Source organism: Sinohyriopsis cumingii, chromosome 15, assembly GCF_028554795.1.
Source record: "Sinohyriopsis cumingii isolate HCF-2022 chromosome 15, ASM2855479v2, whole genome shotgun sequence".
In the NCBI taxonomy this organism is placed as follows: domain Eukaryota; kingdom Metazoa; phylum Mollusca; class Bivalvia; order Unionida; family Unionidae; genus Sinohyriopsis; species Sinohyriopsis cumingii.
This window is the reverse complement of record NC_142975.1, coordinates 20,954,128-20,973,976: the sequence shown is the minus strand read 5'-3', so window position 1 is coordinate 20,973,976 and position 19,849 is coordinate 20,954,128. Positions and strand designations below refer to the sequence as shown.

General features: G+C 41.2%; 1 protein-coding gene across 1 annotated transcript in view; it reads right to left on the bottom strand.

Annotated features, from left to right (window-relative positions):
- The window catches only part of LOC149781389 (polyamine-transporting ATPase 13A3-like), a 409,406-nt gene extending 389,574 nt beyond the window's left edge, over positions 1–19,832 (bottom strand). The window contains exon 1 of the mRNA XM_089935483.1: positions 19,477–19,832. Within this exon, the coding sequence (XP_089791609.1) occupies positions 19,477–19,483 (7 nt within the window). The 5' untranslated portion in view covers positions 19,484–19,832. The remainder of the gene's footprint in view (positions 1–19,476) is intronic.
- Between the last annotated feature and the right edge of the window lie 17 nt (positions 19,833–19,849).

The window sequence follows — 19,849 nt, the reverse complement described above, 5'->3', positions numbered from 1 at the left end:
ACTATGATGACTAAATCCTCTTTTCTGGCTACGGGGTTATTTCGACAACGACAACTCGCTATAAAAAATAGTTTCTTCACGGGGGGCACGACGACGATGTTGGTGGCGTAGTCTCTCTGCTGCTAATCATTTTAGGATTTTTAGTTAAAAAATGTATCTAACCCAACTCGGTATCGTGTCCGAGGATCATGTAAATTTATTGTCACAAACCCGTGTGGTTTTCGTTGAGCATGACTAAAGAAATTTCTGAATTTATTGAGGTCCATGTCACCACTGCACCAGGTCTGATGAATATTTCTCAGCGTGTGTGCGTCAACTCCGTTAAACACTGCAAGAACGTTACAATTATCTCTGATCACTTTTGGAATTTGTGTATACCGTTGAGTCACATAAATGACATCAGTGTTTTTATGACGCCCACGGGAAAATATTCTCGCAGGGTTTGTTTGTTTATCCAGCATGACATCATCGTACACTACTAGGTTGTTAATTGATCCATCGATGTCATCAATGCCGGGTGCATCATTTATGTCAGTTATGAATTCAACTACGTTTTCGTCGGTCTCAGAAATGCTTGCATTTCCAATGATTGTTTTTGCACTCTCGTTAAAATCTTTTAGCACTTGATAACATCGCTGATCGTCCACAGACGGGGCAATCAAATATAATTTATCCCACTAAAATCCACTTCATTATCAAATTCAACAACAGCTGTGTTTTACCCGACCCAGATGGGCCTATGATAATCATTCGGATTGAATTTGGTAACACTGAGTTATGCTTGATTGGCTCTCGTCGCTTTGTCGCGGAAAAGTCAGTGATTTCCATTAGATATATCATAAAATAATATGGATTTATATTGTGTGAAATGCCGAGCACGTACCCCAACTACGGATACGACAACAATTACAACAAAAAATAATCGACAAGCGCTCACGGGCAAGTGTGAACGATGTGGCACAAAAAAATTTAGATTTATTTTAAAAAAAAGCGGAGGTGATATCGCAGCCAAGTTAACAGCGCTGCCAGGAGCTCCGTGGGCTAAATACCCAGGAGAAAAACATCTTCCAGGATATAATTACTGTGGTCCAGGAACCCGACTTGATATCAGACTTGATGCTCAGGATCAACCAAAACCAGGTGAGTACCCGATAAACGCTATCGATGCAGCGTGCCATGCTCATGATGTAGCTTACCGAAGCAAGGATTTGCAACAGCGCCATCTCGCGGACGTGAAATTAATTCATGCGTTAAATGCCATCCCTGATAAATCTTTCAAAGAAAGGTTAGCATCCTGGTTGATAAAAACTGCAATGAAAGGTAAATTAGTGTTAGGTACTGGTATATAATGGAGTCGATTTATTATTCCCCAAGCGGATATTGGAGAGGTAACGCAGCAATTGATAAACTTGCCAGCGCGGCATCAGTAACACGCGCGGCTGCCAAAAATTGGTTATCCCGACAGGCAATATGGCAAATTTATCTACCGCGCCCTAAACAAATTCACTTTGCGCATTTCGATGTTAGTGTACCAAATGAGGTTCATCAGGCTGATATATTATTTCTGCCACATGATACTATCCGAAGACGCACATACAAGTACGCATTAACCATAGTTGATGTTGCCAGTAGATACAAAGATGCGGAACCGCTAACAACTAAAACAGCATCTGAGGTTGCTTCTGAGTTTGAAAGAATTTATCGGCGAGGACCTCTGCGATGGCCACATCTGCTACAAGTTGATCCTGGCAAAGAATTTCAAGGTGCGGTATCATCGTTGATGAAACAACATAACGTCACCATACGACGAGGACACACTGAAATTCACCGTGATCAGGCAATTGTTGAGCGATTCAATCGAACACTTGCTGAGCGGTTATTTGGATATCAATACGCGAAGGAATTCATTCAAGATACGAGATCGCGCGAATGGGTTGCAAGATTACCAAGCGTGATAGCTGCGCTAAATAATGAAATAACTCGAACAACCAACATGAAACCTTCCATCGCGATCACAAAAAAATATATACAAATACAACGAAATAATATTTCAACACAGCCAGTGTTGGGTAATGTCACAGTTAGATATTTATACGAACCAGGCGAACTTGAAGGTGGTAAACGAAGAGCGACTGATCCCATCTGGAGTGTTACCACACATAGCATATCCACCGTGACAAGATCCACTGGGAGAAACGCAAGCGTTTCTAGACCAGCAATCTACAGGTTGGATTCAACTGCTCCTCAACGCGGATTCACCCGTGAGCAACTTCAGGTAATTCCCGAGGACAAACAATTGCCGCCAAAATCACTGAAGTGACTTAACTAGCGCTGGCACCCCGACGTCGATTACACTCAAGACAGGTCAACATGACATTATCACGTGTATGACCGCGACTGTTATCTTTTCTATCTACGGTAAATTGTCTTGAATTTTTATTCGAATACTGCCATAGCATTATACAATTACAGCTCGCACAGTGATTATTCTGCTGTTGTTTCAGCGCAACAACGAAGTCAACATCAAGATCAAAATCGCGATTATTTTTTTTGTCACTCTTTTTGTAACTGGCGAGTTTTTTTCTTATTACATCACCATCGCTGTTGTTTTCATTGTTTGATTTAAAATCCGAAGGATTTTCCAAGACAATTCTTCGCAGTTGAGATATTCTTCTGACTCTGGACACCGCCAAGTAGACTAAGTTGGACCATTCGATTCGATCATCAATGATCCAGACAGTTGTATCAGAGATAGTCAGTCCTTGAGAACAATGAATGGTCATTGCGTATCCTAGCGTCCACGGGGATTTATTCATCGCTAGTGCATCCTCAACAGCATCGATGTCAACTAACACAATATCATTCAATACTAAATTCTGTTTCTCTGTCTTTCCTGGAATATCAACATCTATATTTTGTAGCCGTGTATCAGTTGGTCTATAACATAACGGCGTTGGCAGCATTGGAAACTTTTTTTTTTGTAACTGAAATAGCTGTTGTTGAAGTGTGTCTCTGACTATCTTTCTACTCGCCACTATCAAATCGTTTGGTTTCCACACGTGTAAAAAGTCACTCATCGAAGTTTCAGGAATCATCTCGCGCATGATTTCACATTGAATTTTATTCGGTTGTAGCCTGATTAGTGTTTTAAATTCTTTCAGCGTTGCATCAAGTGTTCGGTAATCATCAGTTACTTCTTCGTGATAATCAACAAAATTCCTCAGCCAATCATGCGGAGATGCGCCGACAAACGGAGGTGGTTGACCGTGATCGCCGCACATAATCACTGCGGTATTTTTCGTTAGCAGCCAATCAAGAAATGTTTTTAACGTTTCCAGCGGCACCGTACATATCTCATCCCAAATTATTATATCATTGATATATTTTGTGCCCATTCGATCTGGCGTCCACGTACCGCCGCTGTATTTGAAAAAGCTGTGATAAGTACAAGAATTGACTCCTCGCTGTTTCATCTCTCTGGCAAGTCTGTGTGTGGGTGTTAGCACAATCATATCCGAATTTCGAAATAATTCAATCGCTCGAGTTGTTTTACCAGACCCGCCCGGCCCGTTCAAATAAACAGTTTTATGTCTGGTGATTGGATCATCCACAGACGGTGCGGAAGATATTTCTGGCATTGTTGATTTATAATAATCGTCCTCGATTGCAACATCAGCGGATTCACAATACTCGTGTAACATCTCGGCTTTTATTCTCCACGAACCCCATTCATCTCCGCCGCAGAATTTCATTATATCGGTCAGTGATTCTGAATATTTCTTGTCGATGTAAAATGAATCCGTGGAAACTTTGACTGCCATACCAGTATGGTATGGGTCAGGAAATCGATTTACCATCGATAACAAATTTATAGAAACATAAGCCAGCATTGAAGATCTCAAATGTGTGTATTGAGGCGATTCTCCGTCGATATAACTTACAATTGTGCCCAACTTTTTCCCGTCGGACAAGAACACATCCTCCCTGTTACAAAATATGTCTCTGGCAACCGCGTCGGCGATTATAAAATCCAATTCAGCTTCATCGATAATCAACCGCGAGTGATGCATTTTATGATCAAATGCTGCACCCTGAGTAAATTTACCGATTATTCTTCGTCCAAGATCTTTCGCTGTACTTTCACTGTTTTTTAGTCTAATCTTGAGAATTTCAGGAGCTCCTTCGCGGATAGCATCAATAGGAGTTTCTGGACGTGCTTGTGTCCATTCTTCGATAACTTCTTCGAGAGTTACACGCTCCGGTGTTGGCAACCAAACTGATGTCTGCGGTCGATAACATATGATTGCTTCACTGACAGTCAACGATACCAGTATGCCGCTGTCAAGCATGTATCGCAGCAACACCATGGGTACCCAGCGCTTTTCGACGAAGTGTCTGCCAAACCAAACATAACAGCACGGATGAAGTCCCGTGGCGAATTCAAACGAAGTCACACGAGCAAATCCTGTCAGGTCAGCGTCGGGTAAACTGCCGTTTACGGCGACTCGTGTCATCGAGTTCGTGGGGTGTCCAAACCGCGCAAAGTATTCGCGGCACTCGCCGTTTCCGAGAAAGCTTCCTGGGTAGCAGGCAATCATATCCACGGAAATCATATCCCGGTAGTCATATCGGGTGTTCCACAACCCGCCATGACCATACTCGACACAACTTAATTGTATATCCGAAAGAAACTGACTTCGGGTTGGTCTCCACGAATTTCTTTCTCTGGCGGCGTGAGCGGCAACACTTGGAACTGTAAAACAATTAACCAATAATTGCTCATCGCTAGCATCTCTCATATACGTTTTTGCGAGTTTTTTCATTTGTTGGTGCAACGATTCTGTTCTGTATAATTCTCCGTTGGGTCTCACAAATTGATCATAGTCGCCATCTTCGGAGCTCCTAAATAACCACACCGACACAGGGTCGGTTTTACTCAGCGCGTAAATAACCTCGTATATGTTTCCACGATAAAACTTGACAACACGGTCTCGTGGAAATATTGTAACCGCATCAGTCCACGCGTGCGAATTATGATCAATAATTTCAATCGGTGTTCCTGACTTTTTATAATGCTTCGAACTGTATAATATTTCCCCGGTTAGTGTTTTTACTGTTATTGAGTATTTTAATTTACTTGATAGCGCAGCAACATCATTTATTGTTGCCCCGGTATTCTTAACCGAATCGCCCCAGGCTGTTATTTTTTCACGTCGCAGGTCGGTTAAACCGTTTCCTCGTTTTGTGTTTTTAAAATGTTCCATTACTCGCTCGGCTACACAATTCAACACCGTCGAAGTTTTCATCGGAGCGAGTTTATCAATTTTTGGTTATTTTACCGGGTATATTCCATAAATGACTGCGGTTACAGGATACGCTCGAGCGTAATATGGTATATCAATCCCGGTCAGCATTCCTGGTTTACAATTGCTGCTTAACAGAGCGGTCTTTCCGTTAGCAAGAACAGGGTCGAGTTTGTCACGGATAATCCACGTATCGTCTTCAACGTTGACAATAAATTTTATTCTGAAAAAATATTTCTTGTCGCGTTGATGAAAATTAAAATAATCAATAATTGTTTTTGCTCGGGCATCAGTCATTGTAGCATCGATGATGTCGTTGACTTCGTCAGCGTCGCGGATAATTTTAAATGTCGACCATACATGAGATGCGCCGTCGTCGCGGAATTCTTTCTTACCCTCGCTGATAATATCAAACAGATCAGTTAGATGCCGTCGTCGTGGATCCGGGTTTAGCCTGTCAAGATCGAATCTCCCGGCGCCAACTGCGGTTAGCCTAGAAAACTCCTCCATTGTTATATTTAAGACAAATATTTAAATAAGAAAATATTATATATACAATGAACAACTGCAGATGGTTAAAAATTGGATCTGTAACAGTCTGTGGTAAGCCCTGTAGGAAGGAATTCTGCGGTGAACATATACAGAGCATCAAACGAGGAAGTACAGGACCTATTCGTTGCCTGCGATGTGGCATTGGTGTCAGGGGTAAAACACAATTATGTGCGGGGTGTGGGGGGAAACGATACCGTGAACTCAAGCGATATTACAATAAAAAAAATAACGGAGACGCTCTAAAATCCGAGTGATTATATAACTAGGTTTTCAGACAAATTATAAATTAGACAAATATATTATTATATAAATGAATCAAGAATTTGTCTCACATCCAACCATTAAAAATTATGAAGCATCTCGCGAGGGAATAGTTAGAAATAGCAGGTTGAAAAAACCAGTTGGTAATGTTGAAAATTCTGGTTATCTAAGATTTAATGCTGGAGGGAAAAAATATTATAATCACAAGTTCGTGTTCGAATGTTTCTTTGGAAAAATCAAAGACGGTCTTGTAATTGATCACAAGGATAATAATAAACTTAATAATAATTTATCCAATCTGAGAGCAGTGACGCAGAGTGAAAATTGCAAGGCTGGGAATGCTGGCTATAACAATAAAAGAGCCAAGAAGGTTGTATCTATAAATTTAAATACAAATGAAGAAATAATATTTCAATCGACATATGCAGCTGGCAAGCATTTTGGTATTTGTAGGGCTTCGGTACGAAGAGTCGCAGAAAAAATAATTAAATCCGCGTTGTCAAAAACATATAATAATCAGAAAATTATATTTCGTTATCACGAGGATTTTCCAAACGGATATAACTCTGCAGTGACTGCGTGAAAATCAATGATACAATTATTTCCCCGTTGTTGCCTTGACTTTGTCAAGGATGACAGCGCGCTATAACACTTTACAGGTGCGAGCAGACGATTTTCTGCACAAGGAAGTAAATAACTTCCCTTGTTTTCCCCTTGACGCTATCAAGGCGACAGCGCAAGAATGACAAAGTACTTGATGAAATCAAGAATAAACGTATATTCATCTTTTTTTTTCACAGACAATATCGTTATTTTATTACACTTCTTCTCGTTTATGGTTCATCTGTGGTTTCCACACGATAATATTTAAGAATATACGTTTTAAACAAATCACGCTGAGCTATTTCTGGACTTTCAAGTATCAGTCAGTTTATATACAATATCGTCCTAATACCATATTGGGGTTTCGAAACCCAACGAAGTTGCACACGTACTCTGTTATCGCCCCGTTTCGGGGTAACCTTTTACCCGGAAACAGGGTTGATTTCAGGGGGTAGTGTGCAACTTGTTGGATGTAGAATTATAACCCCGCATTGTGTTTGTACCGTCTTAGGATAAGTTATGTGTTTGTGCCGTCTTAGGATAAGTTATATGTTTGTACCGTCCTAAGATAAGTTATATATACAATTGTAAAATACAGCTGCTGTAAATATGCTTCTACTGCTGTAAATATGCTTCTACTGTAAATACTATATGTTTGTGCCGTCCCCTAGGATAAGTTAGAATTAAGTTATATGTTATGTGTTATCCCCATATGAGCCTTGTTAGCATATCAGATGGTAAGCTAGGAGGTTCACAAATGGGGAATGTCTCGTCGTTTCGCAAACACACCCTCTGGGCCTTCTAGACTGTTATTTGGCAGTTTAGGGGCTCAATCGGGGGTAAGTGTTTCCGCCCCCTCCTGAGTTTGGTACGATGTCATAAGACACCCTAGAGACTCAAAGGAGATGTGATGTTTTTTTATTTTAAAGATTTAAAAATATATATAAATATGAATCAAGAAAATATCAATAATGTGATTGATGCTATTCAAAAATTAGAAAAACAAGGATTTAAAATATTACTAAATGTTGAAACTATTCTGTCAGATTTTGAATCATTATACGAAGCTAAATGCGCAGGGCGTTATATTCTTCCTGCTCAATATCGATTCATAAAGATGATCCAAAATAATTTGTATAAATCGCTGGCCAGCGTAGCGGAGACACAAATAAATGAATTTGTTCCACTGTCTCGTGCAGTCGAAAAGATCAGGCTGGCACTGGCAGCTGAGTATGAAACTAAAAAAATAATTAACAATCGGGTCCGGAAATTAAAGCATTGTATGTCCGCTGACGAAGTCAAGGGTGAAAATCCAGAGAATTTATCAAGCAATGATAGCTTTGTCACCGATGACGAAGTCATTCACGAAGTTAGCGGGAAGTAAAAATACCTCACCTTGATTGCATTTTACCTGGAAGTGAAATCGAAAGTAAAAAAAAAGTAATATATTTTTTTTACTGTGTAAACTATGCAACTGTCCGATTTCGTTGATTTTCATAGCAAAATACCAGCGAAAATTGTCAGTGAGAAACTTAATATTATAGTAAAATTCTGCAACTGTCCGATTTTGTTAACTTATACTAGCAAATACCCCATCAAATCCACGACGCTGGTCTGTTTTGTTAAATTTTACTAGCAATTACCCTATCAAATCCACGACGCTGGTCTGTTTTGTTAAATTTTACTAGCAAATACCCTATGAAAATCGGGAAAATGGTCAGTGAAAAATCTTCGATTTTCAAAAATATATATAAAGTAAAGAATTTTCACTGAAGTATCTTATCAAGATGATCCCGTGAAATGCACGAGTGAGCAACATTGAGGATTTGGTCTGCATCACAAGTAATCATCGTGATATTGTTTTCGCGGAGTTGCTTCAGCTGAAAATCTGTCAGTAAAAAGTCATCATTGCCGTGTTTATCGATGATTATTTTAACAACACCCGGGGAATGATTTCCGGTAAATATTTTTCGGATGAATTCTTCAAGCGCACGCTTGTCAACGATGGAACATTTCACGTGTTGATACATTTGCTATGTTATTCGCGTTCATTTAATATAATTTATTGTGACAGTGCTGTCGCTGATGGTGATGCCGTTAGCGTTTCCCACAGTGCTATCATCGTCATCGTCGTCGTTGTCAGCGAAATCACTGTCAGAATCACGCTGTGATTCATAAACACTTTGTGTTTCATCATCTTCATCACTGACAACAAAATCACTGTCAGAGACATCTTCGTCGTTGACAACAAAATCACTGTCAGAGACATCCTCGTCATCATCATACTGTTGGTAATTCGAAGATTTTTTGGACATTATTATGATATGATATTATTAATTGAAAAATACTTTGTATTTTTACGATGGAAATCGTTTCACAATGAAAATCCTTTAGGATGAAAGTCTTAAGACGAAAATCCCTTAGGATGGAAATCGTTTCACGATGAAAATCTTAAGATGGAAATCCTTTAGGACTTTACCAGCAGATTAATACTAACAGTCTCCCCACGCAGGTCCAACAGTCGCTGTTGTTGGTCAGTGACTTTAAAATTTATTCTTGTCAGTGTCGGGTTATGACACCGAAGAAACACCGGATTGATTGGCTCCTGCACAATCAAAAATCCAGGCGGTTGTGTAGGAGTAAACGAATACAGTATAAACCCTTGCTGGGCTTGATTTGATATTGTCGTGGTTACGCTGTAACTGCCATCGATGACGTCACACACAAGATTAACCGCGACGACATCGGTGATGTTCACTATTCCCGGAGAGATGTGTCTACCATCACTGGCTTCGGAATTATCATACGCCGCGATGACAGGTTCTAGTTGTATTTGTTTGTGTCGTGCGAGTATGTCATCAAAGTATTCATCGATGATTTCAGTGACAAATTTTTGTAGGTCACCGCGGGAAACATATCCTGGTAATTTGAAACTTGGTAGATCAGCTTCTGTCAGCGAGTAATTATTCAAAAATTTTTGTCTATCAAAAGATGCGTAACTGTTGATTACCGCGCGAATCACGATATCGTTGATGTACTCGTTATCTGCGGCAAGTTGGTTTAGTATCTCAATTTGTTTGATAATTTCTTCGCGCGAACTCACCAGGGTGTTCTTTTTCGCGGCGATATGTTCTTGAAAACGTTGCCGTAGATAACCTCGGTGTGTTTCGTGCGCGACACTGATATCCGCCAGGTACCCAACGATGTCGTTTAGTTTCATGGGAACCCCAACAGTAACCGTAGTTTGTTTATGCTCGTAGACAAAATTAAACATAATATCTGACCCCTGCGCTTGAGGAAAAATCCTACCCTGCAGTTTATCACGGCGGATCTCATTGAGACGTTCTTGATACGGCATTGTAATTTTGTGATACGATTGCGCGTCAGTGATATAATCCGACTTCACAGGTACAGGTATTGGTGGTTTTTCCGTTGGCCACCCTAGCACGGTTCTGATTGAACTGTTATAGATCTCAACGGCGTAACCCGGCGTTGAGATTTCGATGATCGTGGACAGCGTTGGCTCGTGTGCAGTGATTGATATTTTTGCTTCCTTTCCGGTGATACGTTTTATTTGACGCTGTATTTCTTTGTTGATTTCCTCTATCTGATAACTCCCAGTGGGTAACACAATGACGTTCCAATCTGGGGTTCCAGCGGCGTTATTCTGATATGAAAATACAAATGAGTTATTCGGCGATTGTCCGTGAAATGATGTCGACCTGATATTGGGCCAACTGTGATATACTCGTAATTGTGCCAACGCGATTTCGGTAACTGGACCAATTGGAAAATTAATGCTGAACTCTGGTTGCGTCGAGGACACTGATATCATTGTGGTCCTTGTCGGAGTTGTATTCGCGGCTATGTCGAGCAGCGCTTGTCGTTCCATCGTTATTGTTGTAGTTGGTTTTTAAATGAAAACAATAGTCGCTGTAGCAGCTAGACATCAGCGCGAACTCGGAATCTGATATGTTGTTGTCGTCGGCTCTGGATGATATCAGCGACGACAGCCTCTGGTAAGCGCTGTTAGCCGCGTTGGACAGTTGTTGGTGCTCGTGTAGTTTTGTCGTTGCGCACGAAGATATTTTTTTCGCAATGATATTAGCGACTCCGGCCGCGGTCGTCGATGCTGAAATCGCGATCGGAATTGCTAGGGCGGCGGTTACCGGAGTCAACGCAGATAGTATAACACCCGCGGATGCAACCACAGCGGATACCGAATACATTGCGATGTCCAGCACTGTTATGCGGCGTCGATATTTTTTTATTTTTGTTGCGCATCTGTCCATGGCAGCTTTCAGCGTTAATTGCCATTCGCGCACCTGATTGTATCGATAACGTTGAGCATCTGGTGTCGTTGACATTATTCAATTACGCGGTAACCAATTGAGGCGTTGTTGCGACGAATTCCAAACACCACCAGTAAGATGTTGCGGTTAATTTCTTGTCTGCGGCTTCAAGTATAAATATTTCTTCGGTTCCGCTGTTTAGTATTACGGTTACAACCCCGGAATACCTATCGGTGGTATGTCTCCAGGGAAACGTTGTGAAGATTTCAAATTTAGCGGCTGAAAACACAGACAACCTGTACACGCCAGTGACCGTTGCTGTGTATTTGATAGTATTATTTTGTCGGGACCATGTTGCGAATCCCGATGATACCGTGAATACGATGTTGGTGATATGCCCGGGAGTAACTGTAACGGGGACTTTAATCAAACTGATTTTGTTAACGATCTCAGGAATTCCCGATACGATATCCTGCTGTGTTTGTTTGATCGTGTCAATGTCGGTCTTTACATCGGCGAGTTTCACGTCGACGACTGGAGGAGCCCCAAAGAACTTATCCACGGTCTCATCAGCTTTCCTAAAGTTTATACGGAGATTTGTAAACGCTTTTATGTGATCATCATACTCTGCCCGCAACGTGGCTAGTTTACCGTTGACGGTGTCCACGTATTGTTTGTTTGCGGCATCTTCGGGACCTTCCGGATTTTTAGAACGGTTATTTTGTTGCCGTTCATGCTGAGTTCGCCTGTCATTGTATCACCGGTCTTCGCTACACGCCCCCCGGCGACTTTTCGTGCATCATCTCGCAGCATCGCAATTGATATCGACGAATCTCTGATTCTGCCGCTGTCACTGAATACAACGATGTTGTCCGCGACAGCTCCAGTAACCTTGCGAATTATGTCATTCCACCTAATATTACTGGTTCTTAGCTTGCCGTGCCTGTCCTGAAAAATAACAACCTCATCTGGTTCTACTCCGGATAGATTCAAAAGATTATCAACGTCATCTTTGGTCGCATACTTCGATAAATCGATATCTTTTTTTTCTTCCTTGGTTCTGCTTGATCTTCCGTAAATATCAACCATTATCTGTTATGGGGTTGTTTAAATTTGGAAATCATTGATGATGTTTCAACGTGTATTCATGCACGACTTTATGAGGAGGAATCGCTTGATGTTTTGTTATCGCGGCGAGAATATTCAAAACCTCTTGACCACATATCGGAGGATCGGTTAGTGTTTGTGTTGGTAACGTTGACTGCCAAACTGGAATTGGAAATCCTTGGACGTACCTGAGAAACTCAACTGGCGGTGCTAGCCCGTACGAATCGAAATAGATAATTCCACGCGGATCGATCGCGTAAGCAACCCAATGAGTCCCAGGGCCTTCTCGGTTGTCAAGATTAATAATTCCTGTTTCTGGATTATTCGGTGTTGCTGGTAATTCATCTCGCATAAATACACCTTTGAAGGATTTTATACGTAATTGTTTAGCAGCATCGAGTAGATCAAAATTGGACGCTGGAAGCGTCAACGCTGGAAGTGTTTTCAAAACCGCTTTGGGTACCATGACGCCGGAGTTCCCGGTAGTCTTAGACCCGCTCCGTATTGTTCCACTGGAAGTTTTAAACGATTGGGCTGAGGCATAGTTGTCTTTCGGGGGCGTCTTGTTGGTTTTTGTGTTCTTGTTTGTCTTTTTTTTAGACTTTCCTTGTGTAAAATTCCCTTTCCGGTTACTTTCTTTAGTGCCATTCCGGCAGCGGTTCCAACTGCTCCTAACGCGGCTGCCTTTGCCGCGGCGGCTACTGCTGGTGCTAACGCGGCGGCAATTATTGGGAGAAATGGAAGTATTCCGCCGGTCTTTTTGACCATATCTTTGACCGCGGCCGGAGAGAGATCAATTCGAACTCCAGTCGTGCCCTGCTTCGCGCTGTTGAAATGTTTTAGCTGAGTTTTGGTCAGCGACAGCTTGTTTGGACCGCCCGCTAGCTGATCGTGCTTTAACGTTATTGATGTCCCACATGTGCTCGCGTTTTTCGATTGTAATTTCTTCACCTGACCAGGAGTCAGTGACACATTAACGTAACTGTATGACATTTTATTTAATACGAGATTGATCTAATTGTTTACATATTTTCGGAAAACTACATGTTTTCTACTGGAGCATCGATGACTCTCATTCGGCCGCCAACACCTTCAAGCAACATTGATTTATCAGAGAGTATAACAGCAATTGCTCTGAAACCAGCGGGACCTGCAAGTACGACTGGAGGTCCGGCCGCATCAACTGCTGCAGGTGGGTAAAGGCCCACTTTAGCCTTGAAGTGTATATCAACGACAGATTGTTTGGTTAAATCCATATGTTCCAGAGAAAAGTAATAAATCGGATACCGCGTTGTGAAATCCAACTGAGATATCTGTAGACCGGTATCAATATTTTGATCACGTCCCATAAATGTCAGCAGACGGTGATATGCACGTGCAACCTTATTTTCCCCAAAAGTTATGCGAATATCTTCGGACGGTTCTTGATGTCCGTTTACACGCAGCGAAACCTCGCTGACCTGAAGGTGGTCAAATGCCATAGGGTTTCTTGTTTGATCGTTTAATCTCTTATTTTCTTGGAATGCAACGAAAATATGTCGTGGTGCTGACACCCCCTGCTGTGATGCTATGTGCCACGTAAAATCCCCGGTCCCGGCGCCCTGAATAGAATCTGTAGATGTTGTCAACCATGATATCAATGATTTACCACCTGTGTCCATGAAAGAGAGTAACCGTTGCTCTTCAGCTAACGATGGGGACATCACTGGCATCCACAACGCAAGCTTGGATAATACTACTTTACCATGAAGTGCTCTAGTTGCGGCAACATCAGCGCCCGGACCGTGCCAGATAGCATCATTGCTATCACCTTTTCTGACAAGTACAACCGTATGATTAGCTCCAAAAATAACCTTTCAGACACCTCTGCAGAATCCAAAGATGTGAGACAACGGAATCGCACACGAAAATTTTCCGTCACCTGATATCATTGTCTTGCGCGTTGCAAATCCCAGATTGTAATTAGAGTTGGGAAAATATAAATCTTCTACATCATCAGAAGGAGCAGGAGGAGCAGCACGGTTTTTTGGTCGTCTCAAAATGCTGGGTCTATGATCCGGATAATCAGAATTATCCTTAGCGAACATCATAGTCGGACCGGCTGATCTGGTGTAATCATCTGAGTATCTCGCCAATCCGATAATTGTTGTGGCAACGTCGACGTTATCCTGAATTGTTTCAATTTCTCTCCCGTAAGTGCTATATGAAGCACTTTTGAACAGTGCCATGATGCCGTTGTTAACAAAACCAACTTGGTCATCTCTTCCGTATGCTGTGTTATCGGGTCTTAAAATACTACCTTCGACTTCAAGAAACGCTTCCGCGGGCAGGAAATATCTGCTTGTATCCTGAACTCGTAATTCAATTCGACTCGGCTGATTGGGCGATGTTGCTTCGTAGGAATAATACTGATAATCACGCACGGACTCATCTTTGAGTATTGGTGCATCCATGTCGAACGCTGGGTCAGATACTCGTTTGAACATTATATAAAATTATCGTCGTCTAAAACGAAAACCACTTCCTGATATCAGGCTCGTATTTATTTGTTCGGGTATTTGGTTTACTAGCGCCGCAAGTTTTTGATTTGCGGATTGATTTATTACCTTACTGACATCCGCGGGCATAAGTTCAGTGCTCGGCAATTTTACTGGCGGTGGTTTAACCGGTTTTGGTTTACGTGCTAACCGTGACAGTCTGTCCTTGATTGACGTAAATGCCTTTCCGGCAAGATTACCAACAGCTCCAAGAGCTTTATCCTTGACAACATCAATCGCTTTCATCGACAGTTGTTTCGCAATCGGTAACGCCCTAGGGGCTATCCTTGAAAACAAACCCGTAACAACATCACCGAGACCATCTCCGTAGGTTGCTCTGTAGACCGGTAATCGTGAATTCACTACTCTGACTGGGCTGGGTCGAGTATCGTGTACTATCATGTTATTCAATTGCTGTTTCTCTAACTAATCGCTGTAATAACCATCTGCGAGTTCATTAACAAGTTCACGGTAGATGCCGATATCCATGATACCACGCTGAAATAGTCGTTGACAGATATCAGCCGCTTCATTAATTATTTCCGGAGAGTTATTTCCAGCTCGTTTTCCTCCGATGAGCACTTCTAACCGAGATACATCACCGATGATATTATCGGGGCAAGCAATAAAACCAGACCCTAAACCGCTCCCGGATTTCTCTCCGGAGTCACTATAAAATTCCTCTTTAGTGGCTCCCTCGGAGGAGGATGATTGTGGTTGTTGTTGTCGTTTCTCTATTAACTCTGCCACTCTCTCCTTAAATTTTATATAACCAGGATCGCTCATATCAACGGGTAAATCATGTTTACCAAAATATACCACTTTTGCCCATTTATCAAAGGTATCAATTATTTGTTCACTATTTTTTCTTAAAAATTTTTCTCTCTTATCAAAATTATCTAAAGCAAAAGCGGGAAGATTCCGACTCTTTCCTTCCATTTTATCAAGACCGACTTTCGTAAACAACATCCGAAGAGTCTTCTCTTGGGTCTGCTGCAACGGAGGAGGAAGTCGATATAATTCTTCTGATTCTTCTTCTGTTGGATCTGCGACGACTTGCGGTTTAGCTATTATTTTTTTCGGAGTTGGTTTTTTATGCCGTTTTGTCTGTCGCATTTGGATATCAAATCGATCTGATCCTGACATGTACTCTCGATAAAATACATCACTGGTATTTAACCGTTCAACGCCCTGTTTTATTTTATAAATCCCATCGAGAAATTGTTGTTTAGTTACCTTTTGATTAGGATCTTTTATAAACCTTTCTCGAGAGTGATAAGCCTCAGCAGCGGCAGCGCCAAAAGCAATTATTTCATCTCTGTTCCCGACTGGATATTTTTTTATTTCATCCACAAAACCCTCAACAAAATCCTCCTTATAATTAAATCCTTTGATAGGTTTTGGCTGAGCCTTCTTAAGTTCTTCTATCGCCTGAAGAAGACTTTGTTGCGGTTTATCAGGATCGGGTTTTCCTATGATAGCGGTTTTTATTGTTTCAGTAGCTGTTGTTACGGGTTTAAATAATTCTGTTGTACCCTCCGTGAATTCAACTTTTGCTTGCTGTCGTTGTTGTAATTTTTCTCTGACACTATCACGAACAGGAAGAAAATTTTTTATTGCTTCAAGTCGTTCTCGAGCTAGTCTAGCGGAATGTGCTTCTCCGATGTTGGCCATTATTGTTAACTTAAATTTTTAATTCACAACAGAAATCCTAAAATGATTAGCAGCAGAGAGACTACGCCACCAACATCGTCGTCGTGCCCCCCGTGAAGAAACTATTTTTTATAGCGAGTTATCGCTGTCGAAATAACCCCGTAGCCAGAAAAGAGGATTTAGTCATCATAGTTTCTGGCTAGAAGGGTTTATTTTGCGAAATAAGACCTTCTATCAGAAATGTTTTTGATAGATGGTCCTGTTGGACGAAAAAGTTGGTGGGCCCAGTCTCTCTGCTGCTAATGTTCTCTGTATCAATCCTAGTTATAAAAAAAAAAATGTGTTAGCGAAAATAAAAGTCTCTTTATTTTCGTCTAAAAATGGGAAATAATTAGATAAAGTACGCAATTTTAATCATTATATATAGAACCTAAATTTGTAAAAGATCGCTGTGCTAAATATATTGTACATTTGTGAACTTCTTTATCTTAATAAAGCCGTGAATCGTTCTGGCACAAACTGGACAAATAATGTCCATGCAGATCAACCGTTTTAAACTTAACGTATTCAATACAAAGAAAATCTACGTTTTTTTCTGTGGCTATAAGGAATGTTGTCTTACATACACTTAAAAAAATGTAGATATCAACTATATCTCCATAACTCCCTAAGTGCGTTATTTCTTCTTGGTACGATAACATGCTTACATGCATTCGGATCAACTAGGCTGTTTCTATGAAACAGAAACATGCTTGGCATGTATTTCAACGTAATTATTTTCCAAAAAAATATATGCATGCATCTTGTTTGCCGGCGATTTCTTCTAAAAATAAGAAACCAACATTTAATCGGACCACATTTACTATTTCTTCTATTGGACTGACCAAGCAGTTGCGAATGACAAAATCCTTTGGTTCACGTGAGATTTCATATAACTAGTATGCTCCATCTTATGTGTGATTTGTAATTTAGAATTTTTTAACGTAGCTTTACCAATTTTCAGTCATATCGCTACGATGTATGCATTCGTTACGGATCACTCCCATCTCACCTCTGTCTGCTTGGGTTCGAGTCTCGGATTCGGCCAATGTGAGTATGTGAGAAAGCTTATCAGTAGCTTCTCGAGGGTCGGTGGTTCTTTCCGGGGATTTCCCGGGTTCTTCCTCCACCATTAATACTGGCCGCCATGTATAGCCTATCGTGTGCTGAAAAATGGCGTTAAACCCTACAACAACAACGATGTATGCAGTGTGATGTCTAGCACTGGGGCATCATGCCCAAGACATGTAGCACGATGTCCCACCCAGTCACATTATCCTGACACCAGGCCAACCAGTACAAACACTAACCGCTTAATGCTGAGCGTCAAGCGAGTCAGCGGTTAGTAACATTTTTGTAAGTCTTTGGTATGACTCGGCCGGGGATCGAACCCGCGACCTACAGCATCCGAGGCGGATGCTTTAACCACTAGGCCACCGGAGCGGTATGTATACTCCATCTTAGCAAAAGCAATAAATTTATGTACTTGTTTACCATGATGCACAGCGCCCGTTAGTATGGTACTTGAATCGATTGAGTATTCTTTGCTACGAACTACGCTATACTTCAAATTAATCCGGAAGAACACATTGTACTAGTATGGGGCCATCTATTTAGTACGTACGCAAAAATCTGGCAAAGCTTGACCCCTCCCCCTCCCTGTACATATGCGTACTTTTTTACCCCCACCCTTACCTGCGTACGTACGCTTGACGCACCCCACCCTCCGAATTCTACAGAACGGCCTATATTTAATCCACGCAGAAACGATCAAGAATTAATAATAACGTGTTTAATAAAACAAATAGTCCACAGACGTTGAATGTCTGGCTGCATCAAAGAAATAAGCTGCGCAACTTGAAAAAGTTTGTCTAGTGTCCGCTAAAATTCAAACGCCGACTGACACACTCAAACAGATTACCTATTAGACAAATTAATATTGAGATTTTACCCCCCCCCCCCCCGGTTTCGTATGCGTACGTACATTATCAGTAGACCCCCCCCCCCCTACGCAAGCTTATGCATTTGGTTTAAGCCCTCTTCCCCCCTCCATGCGTACGTACTAAATGGACGGCCCGTATGACACTGGCTTGCCAATTTAGGCTGGCTACCGGCGCACTTGATCAATCTATGTGGTAAGATTGGCAGCTATCGGCATATATTCAAGGTACAATCCGTAGAATTGACTAAGAAGTTTTGAATGATAATATATTGTGTCCAAGTATGAGCTGTTATGACGAGCGTGCCGCAGAGCGAAACGACTAAATGCAAGCCGTCTTGTACATAAAGTCAGGGCCGGATCAGGTCAAGTGTTGAGCAAACAGTTATGTGATTATTTATTCAAAATGTGCATAACACAGAATGAACGTGCGCAAGAGTAAGACTATGGTCAAATTTCAAGTGATTACGTTTGTGTGCGTGTACGTTTCGGTTTTTTTTTTAGCGGGGGGGGGGGGGATAGGTCGACACCATGATTCCCCACTCCATCCGGCCCTAAAAATGACATCTTTCCTTTCCCATGGATGGATAATCCTGCATACAAAATTAAGTGTAGTTTGGGGAGTTCTTTTTCTTTCATAATTTCTCTTTCAGTAAGAACTTCTAATGAAGTTAGTATAGTTAGCACTACAACGGGTAAAGTGGATATAAAATATGTGTTACTTGACCTGTCTAGAGGATCGTAGAACTCTGGCATGGGTCAGATGCCTTTTCTTTTTTATGGAAACCTAGACCTAGAGTTTTTATAGCCCATTAAAGGCATAATTTAGTTTTCTTCCTATGTGGTAATTGCTTATGTATTAGTTTGCCTATGTGAATCTTTGTCCCACATTTCAAGTTCCTAATTACATGGAACATTCTACCTAACTGTATATGTATATAAACCTTAAAGGTATAATTTAGTTTTCTTCATATGTGGTAATTACTTATGTACTAGTTGGCCTATGTGAATCTTTGTCCCACATTTCAAGTCTCTAAATACATGGAACATTCTACATTACTGTATATGTATATAAACCATAAATACTATGTCATTAAATTCGAACGAGTCCAAACTTTATGTTATTGTACATTGAGTAAAGCTAGTGCAAACAATGCATTATGGTATAGCTAATGAATCGACATGCTTACCTGCCATTCTCGACTTTGCTGTCCAAGGTGAAAATCAACAGTCAAGTTCGTGTTTGAAATGCAGTTAGAAATAATCTTCGTTCACAATAGCATCAGAAAGGCGAAAAGTTCAACGGGAGGTTACTGTCACCTTACTGCATATTGATCGTTCACACTGAGTTTTATGGTGGTTGCTACGTTGGTAAATGTAAGGTGACAGTATGATAGGTAGACTTTGTTAGTCACCGTATATATTGTAATGTAAGTATGTGACAAGTATCGTCTGTTTTCTGCACGGGGGAGTGTGGATTTTCATATGTGATGGTATTAAGGGATATACATGTTAGGTCCATCTCGTTTGCCCAGATGTACATAACTAGTTTTCAGTATTCCA